The following is a 21,120-nucleotide window of genomic DNA, read 5'->3' as shown; positions in this document are numbered from 1 at the left end:
TTTTTGTTCCACAAAGTGGCAAAAACGGACTATTTCTCTAATCCAATTATTTAGGGAGCAACCACAGAGATGGAAGAAGACCAAGAATTTCTTCCTGCTTCCAAGCAGAAATAACCTGTACATAACGGCTTTACCCAAGGGTTCAAAGTCTACACAAAATGCTTCATTCAGAGTGAGAATGAAAGGTATAATCTGGTCCTAAACCTATCCCTCAAGCCATAACAAGGGCAACAGAATCAAGAAAAAAGCACCAGCGTGTTACAATTTAGACAGGATTGTAGAATTGGCTCCTGCTCCAAAATGGGCAAATCTGAATCTCCCAAACATCCCGAATACTGAAACATCCCAAGTTTGTGCTCCAAATCAGAATGATTGCATGGTTGTCCCTACACAGCTGACCAGTAGTACATAAAGAAGCATTCTATAAACAACCAAGTCCATAAGCAGTAAGTTATAATATTTTTTATTCATGTTAGAATTTCTATCAGTGTTTGAACATTAATATTTAGAGAGTTTGTACAATTTCCATTCAAAGTTTAAAATGAGAACCACACTAGATCACAAATGGTAACTAAAACACAGTTCAGAATTGTATGAATAGTCACGCTCTCTTTCTCTCTTAACACTGTTAAACACTTTCTTTTCTGCCAGGGGGTTTACAAGGAAAAGTGTGCACCGTAATTGTATCTCAGCAGTGTTCCAAAACATAATGGTATCATCATTACATATAAACTCTTTAAAAATATACTTCTGTCAAAAGACTTGATGACTACTATGTACACTACAAAAATAAATTTTCATATAAATAAATTATATGGCATAATTTTATCTTTGTAACTGAAATGACACAAACCCACTCCTACCAAAAGAGGCAGGCAATGAGACCCAGTTCGAGTATTTTTTTCCTTTTAAGTCCTTATGCTAAAAGCTACGATGAGTCCTTAATGTAAATGTTATATACTCTTTCCTATTTAACATTAGTAAGCACTCTATACAAATAAAAATCCATTAAACAGTAAAAACATAGCTGTAATAGTGTTTCCAATAGAAATAAAATCCCTGCATCTTGTTTGTTATAAACTGGCATGACAAATACTGTAAGAAAACATTCTTATGATACAAAAATATAAATATCACCCATGATTAAAAAGTTAAAAAACAAAACCAAAACAAAATAAATGTTGCCAGCCACTGAGTTCTCCCCTTTCCAATGTGACTATTGGAGAAGAAGGTCTACATTGTGCACGAAGCAGCAGACAGCTCACCCACACACAAGCATGCAGGAGGACTCGGGCAGGGGCAGGTGGGAGGCACAGCGGCTGGCCCTGGCCCTCTTCCCTCCCGAGGAAGAGGAGGGTGCGAGGCAGCCAGCCGTGGCCACGGTGTCAGTGGGAGCCCCGCCAACCTCTGACATGGGAGCGCACACGCTTGGCGCTTGAAGGTAGCTTCCAATTAGTATCATACAGTTTTGTTGCATAGTGCGTACGATCTGAGGTCACTACGCTGCTAGTGCTAAATTGGGGCCCCTCGTCTTTTTCATCATTAAGTTTTCACGTGAGACAGTGAACTGGACCAGTAGGCAGTTGCGATATTAACCCCTAGTGTGCATTGAAACAGTAGCTTATGTATCGCGGGAATGACACCGGGCTCTCGCCACCTGCTCTTCGAGTGTTCACATTGGAGATCTGTAAACAAGTGCCTCATATCAAAGTGTTTTCAAGTGAGCAAAAAAGGCGTGGAAATTTGTGCATTCTTATTATCCCCATTCATTATGCTGGCAAGGTCTGTGGGCAAAGATAGACTCCCTGAAGCCACTAGAGAAAAACACTTTCCCATCAAAGAATTGGCCACTGCTGTTGAGGCATTGTACTTAAAGAAAAGCCCCACCAGTGCTGTGTTTAGAAACTGAATATTGGTTGTGTTTGTTTGGCTCTGAATACACAACTGAACATCTACCTGCTCTAAAAAACAGCTTGGAGAAGGGCAGAAAAAAGATGAAGAAAGAGGAAGACAAAGATAATGAAAACTTTTGTTCTATTATTTTAAATCAAGGTTCTCCATTCTTAGGGTTTGTTTCCAGATGGAACACAAATTGTAGTGTTTTTTCAGACCCTTCACCTGCAGCAATCCCCTTTTAGTTTAAAAATAATAATATAAAAAGCTAAATTAGTTTCGCAAAGAGATCCCAGTTTAGCTGTTTTAATTAAAAGTGCCGATGCAGCATGGGAAAACACAAACAATAGAGAAAAGGACACCCCAGGCCTTATGTGTCATTACAGTCCTGGACCTATCAGAAAGCCATTTATATTTAAAAAGTGAAAACAGAATGTTTTTATCCTTCCATTTGATTTTTATCACTTACTATTAACTTCCTTCCTGCCATGAAAATAAGGTGACCAAAGATACTGCTTTCAATGCTGTAAGGACACAGCTGAGCTGTGCCTCACCATCAAACAACTCAATTATCCAGCTTCTAATGCCACCCATAGTTAGCAGTATCAACATCAAAATAAGGCATATGCTCATTGAATTTCTATAACCACCAGCACCTCTCAATATCCAGAACCTTTGGAAGTGAAAAAATAACGGTCATAGTGTTTGCACTTACCTGGTACCTTTTGCAAAAAAAAAAAATCAAAGCACTACATGAACAGCAATTAAGCCTCACAACATTCCTGGGAGGTAGGTAAGTGTAATCATACCCATTTTACAGAATGAGAAACTGAGGCATGGGCGCAGTTACGTGACTTGACCAAAGTCACATGAACCAACTCATTAAGAGTGTGGGACATTGCACCACAACCCCAAACCTCAACTCCCCATCTTCTCTTCTATTCAGCTGGGCCTGTAATGATGGCAGTCTATGGTATATGTTGGTAAATACCAACAGAGTTTTCACTAGTGCCTACTAACAGGGAAAGCCAGACTCGCACCAGCATCAGTGGGTTTATAAGCCCACTAATTGCTACTATACAGTAACTAAGTGTTACTATACAGTAAAAGAGAAACTACAGTACACCAGGAACATACACACAAAAGCATGCACACTTCCAGATGCACACATGGATACACTCAGCAAAACAAAACCTGCACATAGCTAAATCTATTTAAGCCTCCCAGATTAACTTGCTTTTCTTCATATCTGCTTATTTTAAAAATTATCACGCATAGCGTGTTTGAAAGTTAACAGCAAAATTTCATACTACCACAGGGTTGTGATACGCAAATTTAAAATATTTTAAACAGACATGTACCTTTAAAAAAACCTATTACATAAGCAATATTTGCATAGAATTATACAAGTAAATTATACAATATTTAAGCAGCAGCAACTTATGCTGAAATTTAGAACTAGATTAAGCTTCGTTGTGGCACAGAGATCAACGTACGAAAGTACAAAGCGCACATAACATTGTCCCCATTCTATTGCCCAGAGGCAAATGACTCCAGATTATACTACTTTACATTGTTCCTTTGTATATTACATATGTGTACATCTTTTAAATACTTAAAGAAATATTTAACAAAATAATACAAAAGGTTACAGTAACAGTGAACTGTTGTCCTGATGCAGCATGTCCTCTTCTACAACTTCAAGCAGTTCTTCTCTTCAAGCAGTTCTGGAAATACAGTTTTCCATCTTTGGCCTCTTCTTTGCTTCAGTTATTACCCTTCACAAATAAAGAGAGAAGAAAAACAAACATTCATTAAAGTTCAAGAAAAACAAACAAATCAAGATAATACAAAACTCACTTCACGATTCTTGTGGCTACGGTTAGCAGTCAGGAAACATGGGCTCTGCTTTCATATCAGTCATGAATTTCCTGGCACAGAAATACTGATGCCAATTAAAAAAATGCGGATGCTTTCATTTCTGAGTTCCTAGCCTTAGATACCTGCAAGAAATTCAGTCAAAACCAATGAATGCTTTGAGGAGAAATACGCTACATCAAATACCGCGCACAGTTAAGAATCTCATATTACCATGCAGTTCAGCTTGAAAAAGTTGAGCCCAAGTATTTCCTTATTCTGAGGATACTATTAGTCGACATATTGCTAGATTGTGACGCTAAAGGCATTGATGTCTATTTGCACTTTGAGATGTTTGGAGAGACGTTTTATAAATCAGAAGGCAATTTTATTATGAGTCATCAAAAATTTTCCATCAAAACTCTCCACGTGTTGTGTGTGTGCACTTGTGCATACACGTAAAATAGTTCTATAACCAAAATAAAATGGTTTGCTCTGATCAAACTAATGTCTGTCACTGAAAAGCTCTGAAAAGCAAAGAGAGAAAACAGGGATCCACAGCTAAGTAACTTGTTTTAACACTTCCTCTTTCCCCGAGAAGAGAAAAACATAGTTAAAATAGTGAGAAATGGTTTTTCAGGCACAAGCCCCAAAAGGCTTCCAGGGTAAAAACTCAATTGGTTTCTCCCCTTCAAAGTATTCCCTATAAAATTAATGGAAAAATTTCAAGAAAATGAACAGCTTTATTCTTCCCCAAACATCTGCTAAAATATCCTGTCTGTTCTGAACAGCACCGTTTCCTGTAACCTTCTCTTGCCAGCCTAAAGACAGACAATGATTTAGGTATCAAGTCTCACAAGTTCCTGGGTGTATCTATTGTTTCACAGGAATACATTAAATGGCCTGCTAGGTCAGCTCTACCCTACACAAAGCTGCAACAGCCACTGCAGCTGCTCCTGGCCAGGGAGAGATTGGCCCAAGGACTTCTCCAGCATGCAAGTTCACTGCATGGGTCCCTGAAGGTCCCTCAAAGTGCAGGCAACACCCCGCCACGCAGCAGCGCATTAGGCATGGCAGGCCCTTCCCACCTCTCACTCAGCCTATCTTCCAGAGGGATTCAGTCCTCACTATGGACTTCGAATTTGTCCATGGAGTTTTATTCAAGAGAGCACAACTCTTAAAGCAGCTGACAATTTTACACTCTCCTAGGCAATGTCATTCTGTGTGATGTTTTAGAACGTGCCTGATTCAGGGATCAGAAGACAGGACCTATCAACAGCAAATGCAGTCACAGAGCTCTGAAGACGTTACAAAACATCTCTGCTTTATTTTCCTCATCTGGTATGCTGGGATTGTATCATGTACTTACCCACTTTGCAAGGCTCTTGGAAGTAGTTCATGTCTGAACCCACTATAACTTCTCAGTGTTGGAAAGTACTATCTTATCCAACCTCATTTCTAGTGCAAAATGCACTATATTCACGATCAGAAGATTTAATATGGTCAGGGACCAATAAGTAAACCTACGAAGGAAAGGTACTTGATAGAAATTTTATCTTTCCTCCTCCTTTCGATCACATCATTGCCTGACACAGGCAAAGCTTGCAGTCACAGGAGACAGACCTACCTTACTGTGAGCTGTTGCCAGGTGTCCTTTCCTCACATTCAACATCCTGCAGTTCTATAACTTCTACTTTAGAATTTCTTCTTTCACACCGCACATTAAAAGGCACATGAGGGTCCTCAAATGGCCCATGGTCAGCTTCATAGTATTCCTCGTAGGACGGAAAGCTCCCGCTCCGAGAGCTGTGGCTATGCACCGCAGGGTGAACAGCAACAGTCACTGAAGCTGAGGCAGTCACAGTAGTGATAGGCTGGCAGTATGCTGGTCCTGCGGCACCCGTGGCACCGAACGCCGGGCTTCTCATGTTATGAGAACGAGCCCTGTGGCCCAAGCGATCCCTATTGCTAGGTCCTGAATGCCCTTCAGTAGGTATTTCAAAAGCGTCCCTGCGAGGGCGGTAAGGAGGTGGTCTCAGCCCTTCCCTCGCTTCCCGTTTGGGTTGTCTGCCCTGACACCACGCCTGCTGTGTGCCAGACTCTGGATTCAATTGTAATCTGGGACTCAGTTGATGCCTTGTCTCTGGCTGGACCACCTGAAAGAGAGATGCATGGTTATGCCTCTGACAAAGCGAGGCAAACAAATACTATGCTCGCTTATGTTTTATGCTGAGAACAATTATAATAATGCCGTCCTGGCTCTAACTCTACAAAGGAAATGTTCTGGAGTCTGATAATTGTTGATTTTTTCCAGATAGATTTTGTCTGAAATTATTAAAACCTGGAAAGCGTACTTTCAGAAAAACACAGATTGACAGATTAAAATATTACTGTAAGCTTCCTACATACTGGTCCATCTTTTCAAAGGGATGGGTGACAAGCGCTTGATCTTAACTCATTCAACAAGCAGGATTGCAGGCATTTGGAAAAGGCTCCATTCCACACAGGGTACATACACAGGATGTTAGTAGGCTAGTTTGTATAGACTGTAGGAATCTGTTTTCTGATTTCCGTAAAAAGCGTGAAGCGCAGCGGCCACATCAGTCAATAAACCGTGACCAACTTCAAATGTGGCTGTGCTTGTACCTATTTCTAGGCCTCTGCTGAACAAAAACAGATCCACATTGCAGCTCAGCATGCAGCATCAGCAGGGGTAGGAGACAGAGCTTTTTCACTTTCCTTTGAAATCGCAGTTATGCCAACCCAGTAGCAAGATGCAACAGATCTAAGATTTGGTACAACCCTGGAACTGTTTTCTTCTGGCTCTATCAATCTTTCTCCCCAAAATGTGCTGTCAGAGAGAGGTATATGAGATGGCGATCCACAAGGAGCTGTGTGGAAGAGGTCTGGATCTTTTAACCTCTCCCCTGTTCTCTCTCTGAAAACAGTCATCAAAAAGACTGAGAGCTCTCTCTTGTGGCTGGTGCCAGTATGATGTAACAGCAATTACACAGGCCAAAGACCTCTGCTTTGGTACCATCATTTTACCCCCAACTTGATTCTAAAGGAGAGGACGAGGAAAGCCTTCACTCCCTGCTTACAGGTTTTGGCACAAAGTCACAAAGCATAATCAGCCAGAAATATGAGAGAGCTTTCTACAAAAATAAATAGATTTAAATAAAAAATCTCCAAACACTCTTCTTGTCCTCCTGCCAGTCAATATGCGAGCTACTTACAGTGGACCTCGCAAAGACAGGATTCTCAGTGGCTTCCACTATTACTTGATGGACTGGTGCCCCAGGGCCTTGGGTGGCCTCGTACTGATGAAGTTCTTCACTGATGCCGGACACTGTGGTTTGAGAGCTGTACTCTGAATCAGAGGAATCTGACCCATTATTTGTGTGCCCGGGTGGCAGTGCAAACCTCACGATGCTGGGGGGTGGCTCGGGAGATGGTGTGGGCAATCTGTTTCGTCCATTGGCTGGAGAAACCTGATAACGACAATGCATTCAGCAACATTCAGCTAGCATTACCCTTTAATCATTAGCGCTTGACACGAATGTTCTTCTGCCAAATGCACCCTCCCATGCCACGAGAACCTTAGCACCAGTTTTCTGATGAACATTTATACTGAATTGAAAAAAATTAATGAAAGAAAACGAGACAGGATCTCCATTGGTGGATATGTATGTAAACGGCATTACATAGACTCTTCTGGGTATCACTGTCTCAGGAAGTGCGTGTATGTGTATGCATGCATGCACTTGGACTTAAAAATATAAAAACAGTATGTGGAATTCCGTTCCCCTTCAGCATACATTAACAGTGATTTCATAAAATCACCTCAGAAGTGTATGTATAGTATGGTTCAGTGTTTATTTGCAAAGAGAGATGGACACACACATAATAGCAACATATGTAGTAATAACATATGCACATATATATTGCTTGAGTAGGGGACAGGCCATGTATACTGTTAGGAATAGAAGAGATTACACACTGTTGTCAAAACTTTTACTAATACTATACTAATACTAAAAAAAAGACCACTTTGAAATATTACTAGTGCTGTATACATAATAACTTGTGTTTTATTCTTGTACACACACACATATATATAGACACGTGAAGCATAGCACACTGATTCTACTAATACGTGGTAAAGACAGCCCTATATAATGCTAATTGTGTTAACTATAGAGTATATAATGAATAATCATCAACCAAACACAGATTTGGTATCTATGAATCCTTTTTTGCTGGACTTGAGCTTTATACTTGTAAAGTCATCAACCTCTAAGTGAAGCCTTCCAACCATCAAAAATGTTGCTTGAGCCAAGAGCACACCAGAGGGAGGGGTTACTGAACAAAGGGGACCTTCTGGCAGACCCGTGATGGTTATCAAGGTGTGGTCTGTGGACCACCACTGGTGTATGTTGGTCCACACAGGCCTTCCTGGTGGTCTACTCAGTTAATACTTTGAGGAAAGTAACAGAGGCAGTGAGGTAGGAAAGAAGTAGGTATGTGTACAAAACAAACCATCTTTTGCAAAATATTAGGGAAAATCCTTACTTTACAAACCAGTTTGCATATCACATTTTGCTTTTAAAAGCATAAATAATCCTACACTTGTATCAAGTTTGCTGACTGCAGCCTCTAAAACAACTTATCAAAAAAACTTCTAAAATCTAGAGTAGAAGAATATCAACTAAATAACAGCACTTTTAATAAAGATTTTAAAAAAACCTAGAGCAAGAAACTTAAAAACTAAAAAAATCCAAGAGAATTTAAAAAATAAAGAGTTTCTAAAAAAGGGGGGTGATCTGGGGGGGCAGGGGTGCAGACATAGTATTATTTCTTCTGTTCACCATTAATTTTACTGACCTCAGGGTACGGTCCAAAGAATGAAAGAAGAACAGGAAGCAACACCAGTCCATTGAGAACTCCCAGAATGGTTAAGATTGCCAAAACAGCAAAGAAATACCTGAAGTAGGGTTTAAGGGGTTTGGGGAAGAGAATAGCCACAAATATTGTTAGAAATAAGGGATTACAAATTACTCCTACATACGTTAAAATAATGCATATACTAAATTAAATCTAAAATATTACTAACATTGTACTAAATAATTACATTACTTTCCATATATAGATATAGAGTTTTTTACCTTTTGAATTAGGGAAGCTACATTCCACAACCCAAAGTGTTAGTTGATAAAGGAAAGAAAAAAATTACATTTGTTAATTTCCCAGAATCTGGAAGCATGGAATGTTATTTATGAATGTGTTACACAAACACAAAAATATGGAATGTGCAGTGAATAGCTGAATGGATTGAAAGCACAAACACAATGAAAAGGGGCCCCCATTAGTGAAAACCCAGCAGAAGCAAACAAATGAAGTGAAGGGTGTAGAATTTAAACAATTTAGCCTAGAAAGAAAAGAAGCCCTCTTCTCCCAGCAGCTAATCCACTGTGAAATGCTTCTGCATCTTACAGCAGAATCTCTAATTAAATCTCCAGTGTATCAGGTAAGGGTTTCCCTTGCTGTTCATTAATCACAACTTTCCCCCTAGAATTCTGAGAGTTCCAGCTTTACCAAATAGCTCAAATTGCAACCTTTTTACAACACAGGAACCTGCTTTCTGCAAAGAAAATGCTGCCCATTCTATCGTAAGCTTCAGCATTGTACTCAGTAAGAGCACTCCACAATGGCAGAGCTGCATTGCAGGCTAATCTTTTGTTGAACAATTTAGCATCTCTGAATACTCTTGTTTTGCGTCAGCCAATTCAAACATAAAGGCTGAAGTACTATGGAAGAAGAGAAAAGTGCACAAGTGGTTGTCCTTTCCCACCACTGAGGGCTAAGGTCTGGGATCCTTCACGAATACCAAGGTAAACCTGTCAGTAAAAGGGAAGCCTTGCTAGTTGGTATTCGGCACAGCTGGGGCTCAGACTAAACTTAAGGCTGCGTTGTAACTAATGATTTCAAGGACTCAGTCTTGGTAAATTCCTGGAGGAGAAGGCAAAGGAGAGAATGGAGGGCAAGTTTGCTACTAATGGGTCTGCTGATTACATTGTCTAGCTGGCAACAAACTTTACTGCCTCCCTGTTTCCACATCTGATCAAATACATCGGACTCCTGTAAAACTACAAATATCCTGCTATTGTAAACATTTGGGAATTTCTGATCTGCATTATCAAAAATCAGCAAGCCAATCTGCTCTACTAACATAAACCACCAGAACTTTATACTGGGACAGAGATCAACAACAGGCATTAAAAACATTTTCATCTCATCCATCTAACGCTAGGATAAACAGGAGGATTATAGCTCTGACCACTTGGTGTATACAATGTCTGTTAATTTACTTAATCTTCCACATTGTTGGACTAATCTATCGCTTTCCGGAAGTTTGGGATCTTCTTCGCCCACTGTAACAATGTTCAGGCTCCCATAGTTTATTTTATTTTATTTTTTAAACAAGGCAAGCTAAAGTCAGATTGTGCTAGAAAATGAGAAACTGATGGCCAAAAAAAGTAAAATAGCGTAAGCTGAAAAGTTGAAAGGCTCGTTTTATAAACCGAGAGAACATCCAATCCAAATTTGGTGTGAAGGGCTGCTACAATCTTCCATTTGCTGTGACACAAAATTATGCTTGCCAAAATCTCATCTGTTAAGTAGGAAAGTAGCACACCAAATGTATCCCTGTAAATTTAGGTTAAAGCTGTAAGTAACCTATATGTCAAAGCGTTCTAACCCTTGCAAGATCAGGTCCTAAAAGAAAAATTCTACGTTATTTCTTCAACACCAAGAAAATAAAGTAAAAAATACTGACTTGGGAAAAAAATACAAATTCTATCTCAGGACATGCAGTATCTGTATAGTAATAATCCTCATGTAGGTTTCATGGGGTCTAACTGCAAACTGCCTGCCTTCTTCAAATCTCTTACATACATAAACAAAAAATCTTTATGAGATTCAGAAGCCATTCTCTCAGTTCCTGCCTCTGACATTTTGTTGTTCTTGTTGTCAAATGGATGTCAGCTAAGTCGAGTCATCTATCCAGATTATGTCTACCTAAGCAGTTAAGTCATCTTTCAGAGCATTTTTATCTGGCCCAGTTCTACCTCAGTTCCATTTTAGGGCTTGGATTAATGTTTCTTCATGCTGTAGTTTGCCACAAAGAACCTGTGTTACCTCTAAGATTAGCCATTTTGCAGAGCTTCACAGGTTGTTTGGAATAGAATAGGATCTGTTTCATTGCACTTCTCAAATTCACCTCAATGAAAAACTTGCTTTCCCCTCATACTTGACGAATTCACATTCTTAATTAAATTCACAAGAAACAGTCTGCCTGTAGTTCTGAACAGACGGGCCTTCAGGCTTTGCTTTACAAAATTTTAATATGAAGTTCTGTGTTCATACTTATGGTTCCCCAGCTCCCAAACAGGGCTTTTTTTTCCTCTCCGTTACATATTGCTGTAAACCTCATGCAATGATAGAAGGAGAAGGCCTGGAGAGAGTCATTTGCAGCACAGATGCAGCATGTTTGTAGGTTCATGTGTCCTTTGCATGCGAATTGTTATGCATACAAGAAGTCTGGAGAACCTAAAGGTTAAAGGTCAAACCCAGCTAATACTGGACAACACTAGACTGTTTGAACTGACTCAAACCCAGAATTAGCAGACTTTGCTAAAGAGGGCCATTTTTGCGTTCTTTCATGCTGGGTGTCAGATTTTCCTGGAACAGATTTAATACCAGCAATGGAAACACTACCGCGTCTAGCATGTAACAAGGAGTTAATAGAACAGAGGGAAAGCAGGGCCATGACGTAAGCATGCTTGACACACCATGCGTAGTAATAAAAGGACAAATACACTGAAGTGACTAAAAATTAAAAGCATACTTATTTTTAATTTAAAAAGAAAGTCAAGACACACACAAATGCTTTACCTGACAATAAAATCAAACTCTGATCCTGCGAGCATTAACACTCCAAGCAGAGTGGACACGGCTCCATCCAGCACTGGCGCAAACATGTGTTCCAATGCAAGGACAGCCCTATGGTTCCTATCTCCTATGGCAGTTAAAAATGCCTGTAGAACAATGAAATCCATTTCATTAGACAGATGCGTACAACCTTCCAAACAGCCTCTTCTCATAGCATGCACAGTTTTTCACCAGTTAATTACTTCAAACCAGAGTTTAAGAAAGTATCTCCATAGCTGGCTAACCTTCAGGAGAAGGCCTGATACTGCAGTCATACCACACAGCTGCTGCTGAAGTTACACAACCAGAGTAAGCACTGATTACAGAGTCAGACCATAGTAATAATTTTGGAAACAATGCCTGCTTGCATCAGTAGGCTTTTGTCTCCAGCTTTGCTTATTTCCACCTGCAAAGAATTCATTTCATGGTGAAAGCACTTCAGGTGTCAAAATTACAGGGCTATTCCTCTCACTCTCTTGGGGCCACGGCTTCCATGACTTTAACACTTCTATTTCACTCAAAGTAAATGTTTTTGCAACTTCTACTACTTCATAGCTAGCAGGCCTATACATATAAAATTGCCTTAGGAATAGTGCTGAATATGGTAGTGCCTGAGCAACAATATGACTAGAGAAATTTCTTTCTCCCTCCAACTCCATAGTGAACAAGCTGTATCAAGAACATTCAAATGCTGCTGTTTCATATTAATTTGTCTTCTCTGTGTATGACTTAACAGTTTAAGAAGACAAGAACCTGGTTGATCTTGATGTGATTTATAAGGGCTCTCTCATCATTGAATTCTCTACTGCCTGTTAAGATACAAGCTCAAGCAGCTATTTTCCTGTTGGTCCTGGAATTTAAGGCTCTTCTCTAGTGGCTTATTTTCACTTATCTGACAAATTTAGAGTGAATCAGTCAACACATTAAGAAGTTACTTGGTGGGACAAGCAGAACAAAAATGGGTACGTGTGGAGTGAGATTCCCAATCCTCCCTTCCGTAGGTAGCCAAACCATGTATTATTAATCTTTAGTATTGGATTAAAAGTGGTCTGTGTAAAATTAATGTATCCAGGACATCTTACATTCCCATATACATAAACTGATAAAGAATTCCCCTCAGGGTAGAGGCAGCTGTCAATAACATGACTCACATGAATGGGAGCTATGGGATCTGATCCACAAACTTATGAACAAGTTACATAACACATCTATATGTGTGTAATTAAAGGACGCATAATATAAGAGTCTAGTACTGATTCAGAATTTATTTGCAGAATTAAAAAAATGAGGTCACAATTCACAAGCGATAGCAGAGAACTGAGCCACAAGTGGATTGTGAATCACTCTTAAACAAGTTCAATTAAGTTCTCCATCAACAGTTCCAGCATTGCCTTTTTTGTTTATACAACACTGGTTTGACTGTTTATATGCAGGAAGTTCTGTGAAGGTCAGTGCTGCTGCTATCATCTGAGGTCTACTAGGCATTTTTTATTTAAAGCCTACGTTTGAAAGTTTTTGACTCCAGAGTCAATGGGAAAAAACCCTACAATTTTCCGTTTGCTTGACATTTTACCTTCAGCCACAGGTGACTGACTTCAAAGTCCTGTAAATTAGATTAGCTTCTTCCCATTTAGAAACAACTAAGTGCTTTGTCCTTTTTAATTCCAGTTTTACTGGTTTAAATCTTCAATTCTAAAAAACTTCATTTCTTTCTTCCTCTTGTACACCATTAGTTGCTGACACTTTCCAAACTACTGCAAGTCCTAGTGAACAGGTTTACCTCCAAAAGCCTAGCTATCCACAACAGTAGGGTAAAAAAAGATGTCACCACTTCAGGGATCCAGTTGCTCCTCTTTAACCTTAACCTACTTCCCCTAACATTTTTCTTAAAATTATTCTTTCCATCCTACTACTTTATGTGCCCCAACTCTCTACATCATCTACAACACGTTCCCAGTATTTGGCCATCTCCAGCGTGCTAAGATCCCCATTAGTTCTCCTCTGTTTTTCACTGTCACCAGATCCTCTTAGCAGTCTACTAGTCCTCCTTTTGAGTCTAAAAGGCCTGTTGCATTCCCATCCAATGTCACCACCACATTCCAGCCCCCTCCCTTGACTTCTTTTTGGATTGCTACAGTACTAATATGCTAGAGATTATAGTAGACTACAAGCATCTCCTCCCCGAAATTATATTATATTGACCACTCATCCTTTCCTAATTTTTAATATAGTAAAATTCAAATCCATGAAGACTATATTCTTAAACTATTATGAAATATCAATTAGAATAGCTTTACAGGAAAATGACTGCTGAGTGTGAAAAATCTTGGAAAGATCAGCACTGACACTGTCAAATGGGAACACAGAAAAATAGCCCTTTACTCTATTCTTTGTCACCAAATAAAGCAAGATGAGTTTTGCATATCTTAAACACTCAGAAGTGCTCCCTTGCAAGCGCATTGTCGTTTCGACGTGTTTTTGCACATCAGGTTGACTAAACTGGGTGAGTAGGTGCACTCTAAATTTGGACACTTAACCTTGAAAATGTTGAAAATCTTTATATAAAACATACTTTTTTTTCCCCTCTCTGTTCTTCCTCATCACACTGGAAAACTATTTTCCTACAGACTGCATGTTTGTGCCCACTGTTAATTGGTGATGGGTTCTGAAAAGAAGGTGCAGATTTTTCAAGTGGAAAATGAACCCATATACATTCAAATTTTAGTGGTCCAGAGAGATTAAATGACACTATATGTGATTTTGAAAATCTTCTTTAAAGGTTTCTCTGCCACAAGATACAGAATCTATATGCAAAAGGGAACAAACAGCTACATAGCACTGAGGCAACAACAGTGAAACTGCAGACAAGGACCAGGAGAGTCTGGACCAAATAAGGTGCATTAAGAGCTCTGCTTTGTCTATATATTTGCAGCACTCAGACAACTAGACACCACAGGTAATGTATCCCTTCTTATCTCCTCGGAGACTGACTCAATAGTTAGGAACTACCTCATCAAGATCAACTCTGCTCTATCAAGACAAACCGAATGGCACTCAAAACTGTTTATGACCAGTTTCCTTCCAAGAATCACGTCACTGGTAAAGATTTGTGATGCTAACATTGCCACCATTTTATTTTAAAATATTTTGAAAATGCTTCCCGATTTTACTTACCAAAGCAACGTGAACAGTGAATTCCACGCCAATGCCAACAGAAGCAATAAGGATAACCACAGGCACTGCACTCAGCTTTATTCCAATCAGACCCATCATGCCAAACAGCTCCACAGTCATCAGAGCCAGCACCACCACCTAGACGATTTCAAACAGCTGTTAGTAACTTCTTGTACTCCAGATAAATGAAAAGAAAGATATTTCAAAACAACATGATGACTATAAAACACACTCCTCAAAGCCATCCTATATTCCCAAAGACAAGCTGCTTTTCCTTGTTTCGTTGCGCTCAATGGCAATGACTTGCTAAAGAGCCAGTTTAAATTACACTCCTAAAAACCACTTAACAGACCAAGTGTCAATTTTGTATTGGTTACAATTCATCAGTGGTCTGAAAAACAATTTATTCTTCCTTATCATGGACACACCCCAAAACATACATTTTCTCTTTTTCACCTGTTTCTTGGACAATCTTTCCAGAAAAAGTAACTTTCAACTACCTGTACTGGAATTCTTTTTGTAAAACTGCAAATACAAGTGAGGATGACTTCTGAATAGGTTTAAAGCCCAGAAGAAAGTGAATGCCATAATCAGCTGATGAGTCTCAGGTTACAGAGGGGGTCTGAGCTTTTAGGATACTTGGAGGGATTGACACGGACAAAGCGAACAGTTAAATCTAAGGGATAGCTTTTATTTTTCTTTCATCTACCTTGTAAAAAAAAAATGAGGAAAAGGGAGGGGAGGAAATCTGTAGAATCAACTTTAAAAGTTGCTACAGCCAAGCATGAAAAAAAGATAGACATACTTATAAAAGCAATGGTAGACTCTGAAAATGAATGCCTTTTCCAAGGGAAAAAAGTATGTACTACAATAAATGATTTTATAAGCTAATGAATCAAGAGTAATAACATAAATTGCTTGATTAAGTGCTATGAAAAATATTCTAGACTAAACATTTACCTTTTAACATACCTGTCGTATAAATGTACATTACAAAAACTTGTAACTGTTTTACGCTTTTCTACTTCTGGTATTTCATAAAACATATGATAGTTTATAGAATTTAAACATAGGAACATCATCATTCAATTGAACTTGAATGTTTACTGAGAGGCTTATGGTACCTTGCAGAAAGCATGGAGGAGTATTCCCTTCAGTTTATAATTTTATGGCTCTTTCTCCTCGACAGCTCAGTTACACTCTTTCCACAGTGTGTACCATACAACCTAACCATTTCATTTTTTCCAGAAAGACTGCATTCAGAAATCAGTGGGAAAATTTATGGGCAAGTTAGGCACAAGCAACTGCCTTGAAAAATAACTACGTCTGATAAAAGGGGAGAAGGAATAAATAATCAGAAATAACTTTAATATTTAGAAAACACTTGATTTTCCTCTCTGTCTTTACTTCTCATGTTAGTGTGCATCTGAGCAAGGGCAAAAGTTTATGTACCTTTCTAAGAAACCTTTAAAGCTGCAAAAAAGGTGGCCAAAGGATTAAGGTTATTAAGGTTTGTACCTTTAGCATGAACCCTACCCCCTCAAGTTGAATAAATATATAATGAATGATGCAATATACATACTCCACCAGAGGCCCAGACATAAACAAAACCTTCCCGACTACAGCAAGAGCTATGCGGAAAGGAATTTGACTTCAACAAAGACCCTTATAATAAACTTACAATGATCCCAGCCGTCCAGGGGTTTAGGAGGAAGAGGGCACACACCAGAAACGTGCAAGCCAAAACCACGCTAATGGATAAGAGGAGCCAGTGACGAAGCCCAATGTATTGCTCCCAAAACAGAAACGGATAACCGTTTGGGTAGCTGGCGATCCCCAGGCTGGTGTAGTTACTACAGATAGCTCTCACTTTCTCAATAGCCTCCACAAAGTCAGAAGTCTCACGCAATCCATTGAGGTAGAAAGGAAACTGAGCGTATTCTATGGGCTCAGCTGCTGGAACTAGGAAAAGGATAGCAGTGTTAAAATGTGTGTTTGGAAAGAAGAGGATACACAGAGAGCATGATTAACAAAACACTTTGTCCTCCACAGCAAACTGCTTGAAGGTGCTCAATTTAAATTTTATTTCTTTGGAATAAGTGACATTTTAAAAACTCCCCAATAAAATGAAAGCTGAAGCAGTACAGAAGATTACTGTATTTTATCATGCAGTGCAATGGGATGAGCAGAGTCTACATCACGTTCGCCAAACAATTCTATACAACTTAACAGATATATTTCAATACATGTTTTTAATCCTTGTGTTTTAGTGGTTTTTACTGAATACCTGGCCAAAAATCCCTAACTGCAATATAAAGTAGAAGATCACATCATCTTAAAACATTTTATCCAAATCCTCTTCTTTTATGTAAGTGCAGTTCCTTTGAAATCAAAGGTCATTCCCCTGAGAGTAATTGAGGTCCACTGACATAAAACTAGAGAAAAATTATGCTTGATCAGGCTGGTTGGTTTTTAAGATTTCCATTGAATATTTTGAAAGTCAGATTCAGAAAGCCACGTTCTGTTACTGATGCAAATGACTGGGAAAAAAAACTTAATATAAAAGTAATGGTTTACTGAGGAATTACAAGTATATTAGGTTTTTGGTTTGTTTGGGTTTTTTTTAATAATATTAAACCATACTTTTTATCCTTTAATAATTTGACAAACCAACACTCTCCATACTTCTTTTTGAGCGCAATGCTAAGTCTATACTATGACACAAAAAAAAAAGCCTTCCACAACAAGCATTTTGTTACTGTTGTTGTGTGTTCCAGACCCTGCAGGGTCATTCAGTTGACCTGCTAAACATGATTTGCCCTATTATAATCTTTAACTATAAATTTTCATTAAGACAAGACTTGGCTGACTGCCACAAGGCTCTAGGGTTCAGATACACTGAAGCGTGGCTAGCTGGTTACCCAATCACATTTCCAAGCGCACCAGTCCTCCCCTATATGCCCTCTCCCCTTCCCCACTGGTGTCTGACTAGCAATCCTCCCAATAAATTGAAAGTTGAAGCAAAGCAATGTCAACTGAGATGTACGCTCAGGAAAACAGTGAATGGCACAGAATGGGACTGCTCCCCTACCTAAGTAGCTCTTGTACTGTGTTAGTGTTGGTAGCTTAGCATATAAGCTAACTTGATAAAAATCCCTTAGGTATTAAGATTTGAGGATAAACATGATATAATCTCAGTGATGAGATTTCAGAACAACACAGGGAGGAATTTTATGCAATCTCCAGGTTTCTCTCACAGACAGAACTAGCAAGTGACACTAAAAAGCAATGCTTACTATAAGTTTTTAGAGCTTTAAACTGTTATAAAACTCATTTTTCAACATGATAAATCCCTGCAGTGGTGCCACATTTGCAATGGTGCATAGGTCTTCTCAGACTACAGAGTAACACAATATATTGTCTTGTTTACGGTTCTGAGCCTTGTGCAGCATCAGCCAACTACAGAGTTACTGGTTCTTCAAGGAAGGAAGTAATATAAACTGTAAGACATTAAGACGAAATGCTACTTACTTCTCAGCCTTGTTTCTGGCATATAGTCTGCCTTGTCGTGGACCCACTCGGGGCGGTGAGGCCGAATGTTGGCTTGCGAAGCAGCGTAAGCCACAGGGTCATTGCTAACCCAGGCTGTCAGGTAGATGTAGAAAGCATCTGGGTTAATGATTCCATCTGCATCCACTAGACGCTGTTTAGTCAACTGTAAAATGGAAAAAATTAGAAGCCTTTCAGCTGAGTTTTGCTGTTGGGGCTCTTGCCGTAATAGCTTTCAACAAACAGCCTGGAGATGCAACACACATATAGGAGGGGAAAAGCAAAGGAGTATGAACCTTCACTTGAAGTGACTTATCAGTAAACCATTGTTTGACAATGAAAAAAAATCTGAAAAATTACAGTGACAGTAGAAAGTGGTTATTTACAAATTAGTACTCGTATAATATTTACAATAACCACTAAATCAGCAGACGATTCCAGAATAGACTGAACCAATTAAATCCAAATTCTGAAAGCCTGCAGCCAAGAGTGAAAAACAACCAAGTTGGAGAAACATATTTAAAGACAGGGAAAGAAAACCTGGCAAGAGTCCCTATACACGTCTGTGTGCAGTTAACCTCTGTTGTTAACACTGAAGGAAATGCCACCCAGTAAATGGAGGAGAGCTATAAAAATAAACCAACATCTGTATAAATTTTGCTAACACTTGCCTCCTATGACCTATGTATTCAGAAAATGCCCAGCGTCAAGAAAGCAGACGAGTGCCCTGTGTTATTTGGGTCACTGTGGGCAAATGCATCTGTGGGGTAAACAGCAGTGGTACACTTCTAGGGTTCTGTAGCCAAATCCGGCACAGCTAGAGCTCTGACAGAGGACTCTGTGGGTGAAAAGTATTACTGCGGTTTTTTGTTTTGTTTATTTAAAATTCTGGCTTGGCTCCAGTTTCAGGTCTTTTTAATGAAATGAAAAACAACAGTGACAGCAGTTAAAAAAAAAAAGCTGGATTCCAAGTATCTGGATTCAATTAGTCCACAGGATATGCAACAACTGTATGTCTTCAAGCTGTCTCTGGAACTGCACAGTACAGGGCTCAGCCCCTGTGGGTGCACCGCACTTTTCTCCCTCCCAGGCACAGGAAATTATATCAGCAGCTGCAGTCCAATCGCATTTGTTCCACACTGTACCTGGTACACTCTGCTAAACAAAACCTCACTGAAGGTTTTCTCTTCAACTCCCTTTCTTTGCTTAATTCATAGCTGAAGCTTCATTCAGACCTGACAGCACATTGCGTGTTGCTATACAGCAGTGTTTTACACACCATAGTAACTTTGAACAATGTACTCTGTAAATCCATCACCTTTAATGCCAGGAAAAAAAGAAAGACAATAAGCAGATCTGCCAAGAAGCTCATTAGAAAGACTATTTTTCTGCCTGAAAGCACAGCGAGTCAATGATGACTCTAGGAGAGAAGAAGTTAGGTTATTGCAGAATTTCTTCTGAGAGGTCTGAAATCTAATTTTAGTGTAAGGAGTCAAACCTAATGTGTTTCCACCTACCAATGGCTACAGCAAATGCAGTCATATGCTATAACCTTGCAAAAGAGCCTCAGACTTTTTTATTTAGGCAATTGAAACAACTGCCATTCTTAGTTCTACAACAGTATAGCTGTATTTAGTGATGACGATACAAGAATACGATACAGCATGTGATAATTTCAGTCCCCTTCCACTATCATTCATCAACATCTTTTTTTAAATGTTATGTTTTGCATAAATTGGTAGGAACTAACGAAATAATTGCAAATGCTAGATTCAAAGCCACAGGAGAAAGCTGAGCAAACGTCAACCCTGTAAGGCATTCTGATTCAAATCAGAAACCAGGCTACTTAGGGCAACAAGGCTAACATTGGCTCTGTCTGGTATAGGACCAGACTCCACCTACCTATGGATGCAGCAAAGCATTTTTCACAATAATTTCGGTGGAAACTGAGTGACCTGACACAGGAACCGCACCGAACACACACCAACCAGTAATAACCAAGGACAGGCATTCCCATTGTTGATTTTGAACACTTCACAACCCAGGGCAGATTGCAGCTAACAAGTAGCTTCAGCAAAGTCAGTGAGGCCATGCAGTAAGGTGTAACTCAGGCATTCAATTCATCAAGATGAAAAAAGAGACTACAACATGCTCTTTCCATCTCCCCCCACTCCCCACGACTTGTACATTCCTCTATAAACTAGTATGGACTCTGATACAGTACCTGGCTGATGTCAATAGGCTTTGCTCGGTTGCCTGTTTGTACCAAGAGTTTGTAAGCCAAAACAGCATCATCAGATCCATTTTTATAATTGTTGTAAGTGATCTTCCCAGTTTCCCAGTCGCTGTCAAATGCATCCTGAAGTCCTGAGGAGTTAAGGAGGCAAAGGGAAGACAGAACAAGCAGGTAAGCAATCACTCTTAGGAATAAATTTCAGTAGGAAGAAAGAATAATTACTCTTTTTCATAGCTGAATCAGGAAGAAAATTATCCACCTGCTGCCTCCTAAATTTGGGGCTCCTCATTCAGCGTCAGTGTGTGGGAAGGTAAAAGTACCAGTTGCATGTCCAGTATTTTGCCCAAAGAAAGGCAGGGGAAGCAAGAAAGTGCAAGTGAGAAGCCTCAAGAGTCTTCCCATGTTGTACAGACTGGCAAAGC

The 21,120-nt window shown here is 39.4% G+C and overlaps 1 protein-coding gene across 1 annotated transcript in view; it reads right to left on the bottom strand.

Moving 5' to 3' along the window:
• Positions 1-447: 447 nt before the first annotated feature.
• PTCH1 (patched 1) overlaps positions 448-21,120 on the bottom strand; it is a 69,471-nt gene continuing 48,798 nt past the window's right edge. Inside the window, exons 16-24 of the mRNA XM_068423271.1 lie at positions 20,687-20,829; positions 18,445-18,628; positions 16,595-16,875; positions 14,914-15,051; positions 11,704-11,846; positions 8,635-8,734; positions 6,987-7,241; positions 5,378-5,906; positions 448-3,671 (exon numbers count right to left, since the gene is read on the bottom strand). Coding sequence (XP_068279372.1) covers positions 5,379-5,906; positions 6,987-7,241; positions 8,635-8,734; positions 11,704-11,846; positions 14,914-15,051; positions 16,595-16,875; positions 18,445-18,628; positions 20,687-20,829 — 1,772 coding nt within the window. The 3' untranslated portion in view covers positions 448-3,671; position 5,378. The remainder of the gene's footprint in view (positions 3,672-5,377; positions 5,907-6,986; positions 7,242-8,634; positions 8,735-11,703; positions 11,847-14,913; positions 15,052-16,594; positions 16,876-18,444; positions 18,629-20,686; positions 20,830-21,120) is intronic.

The sequence above is a fragment of the Nyctibius grandis genome, chromosome Z (assembly GCF_013368605.1).
Source record: "Nyctibius grandis isolate bNycGra1 chromosome Z, bNycGra1.pri, whole genome shotgun sequence".
Classification (NCBI taxonomy): Eukaryota; Metazoa; Chordata; class Aves; order Nyctibiiformes; family Nyctibiidae; genus Nyctibius; species Nyctibius grandis.
Note: the sequence above shows the minus strand (reverse complement) of the source record. Positions and strands in the feature narration are given on the sequence as shown.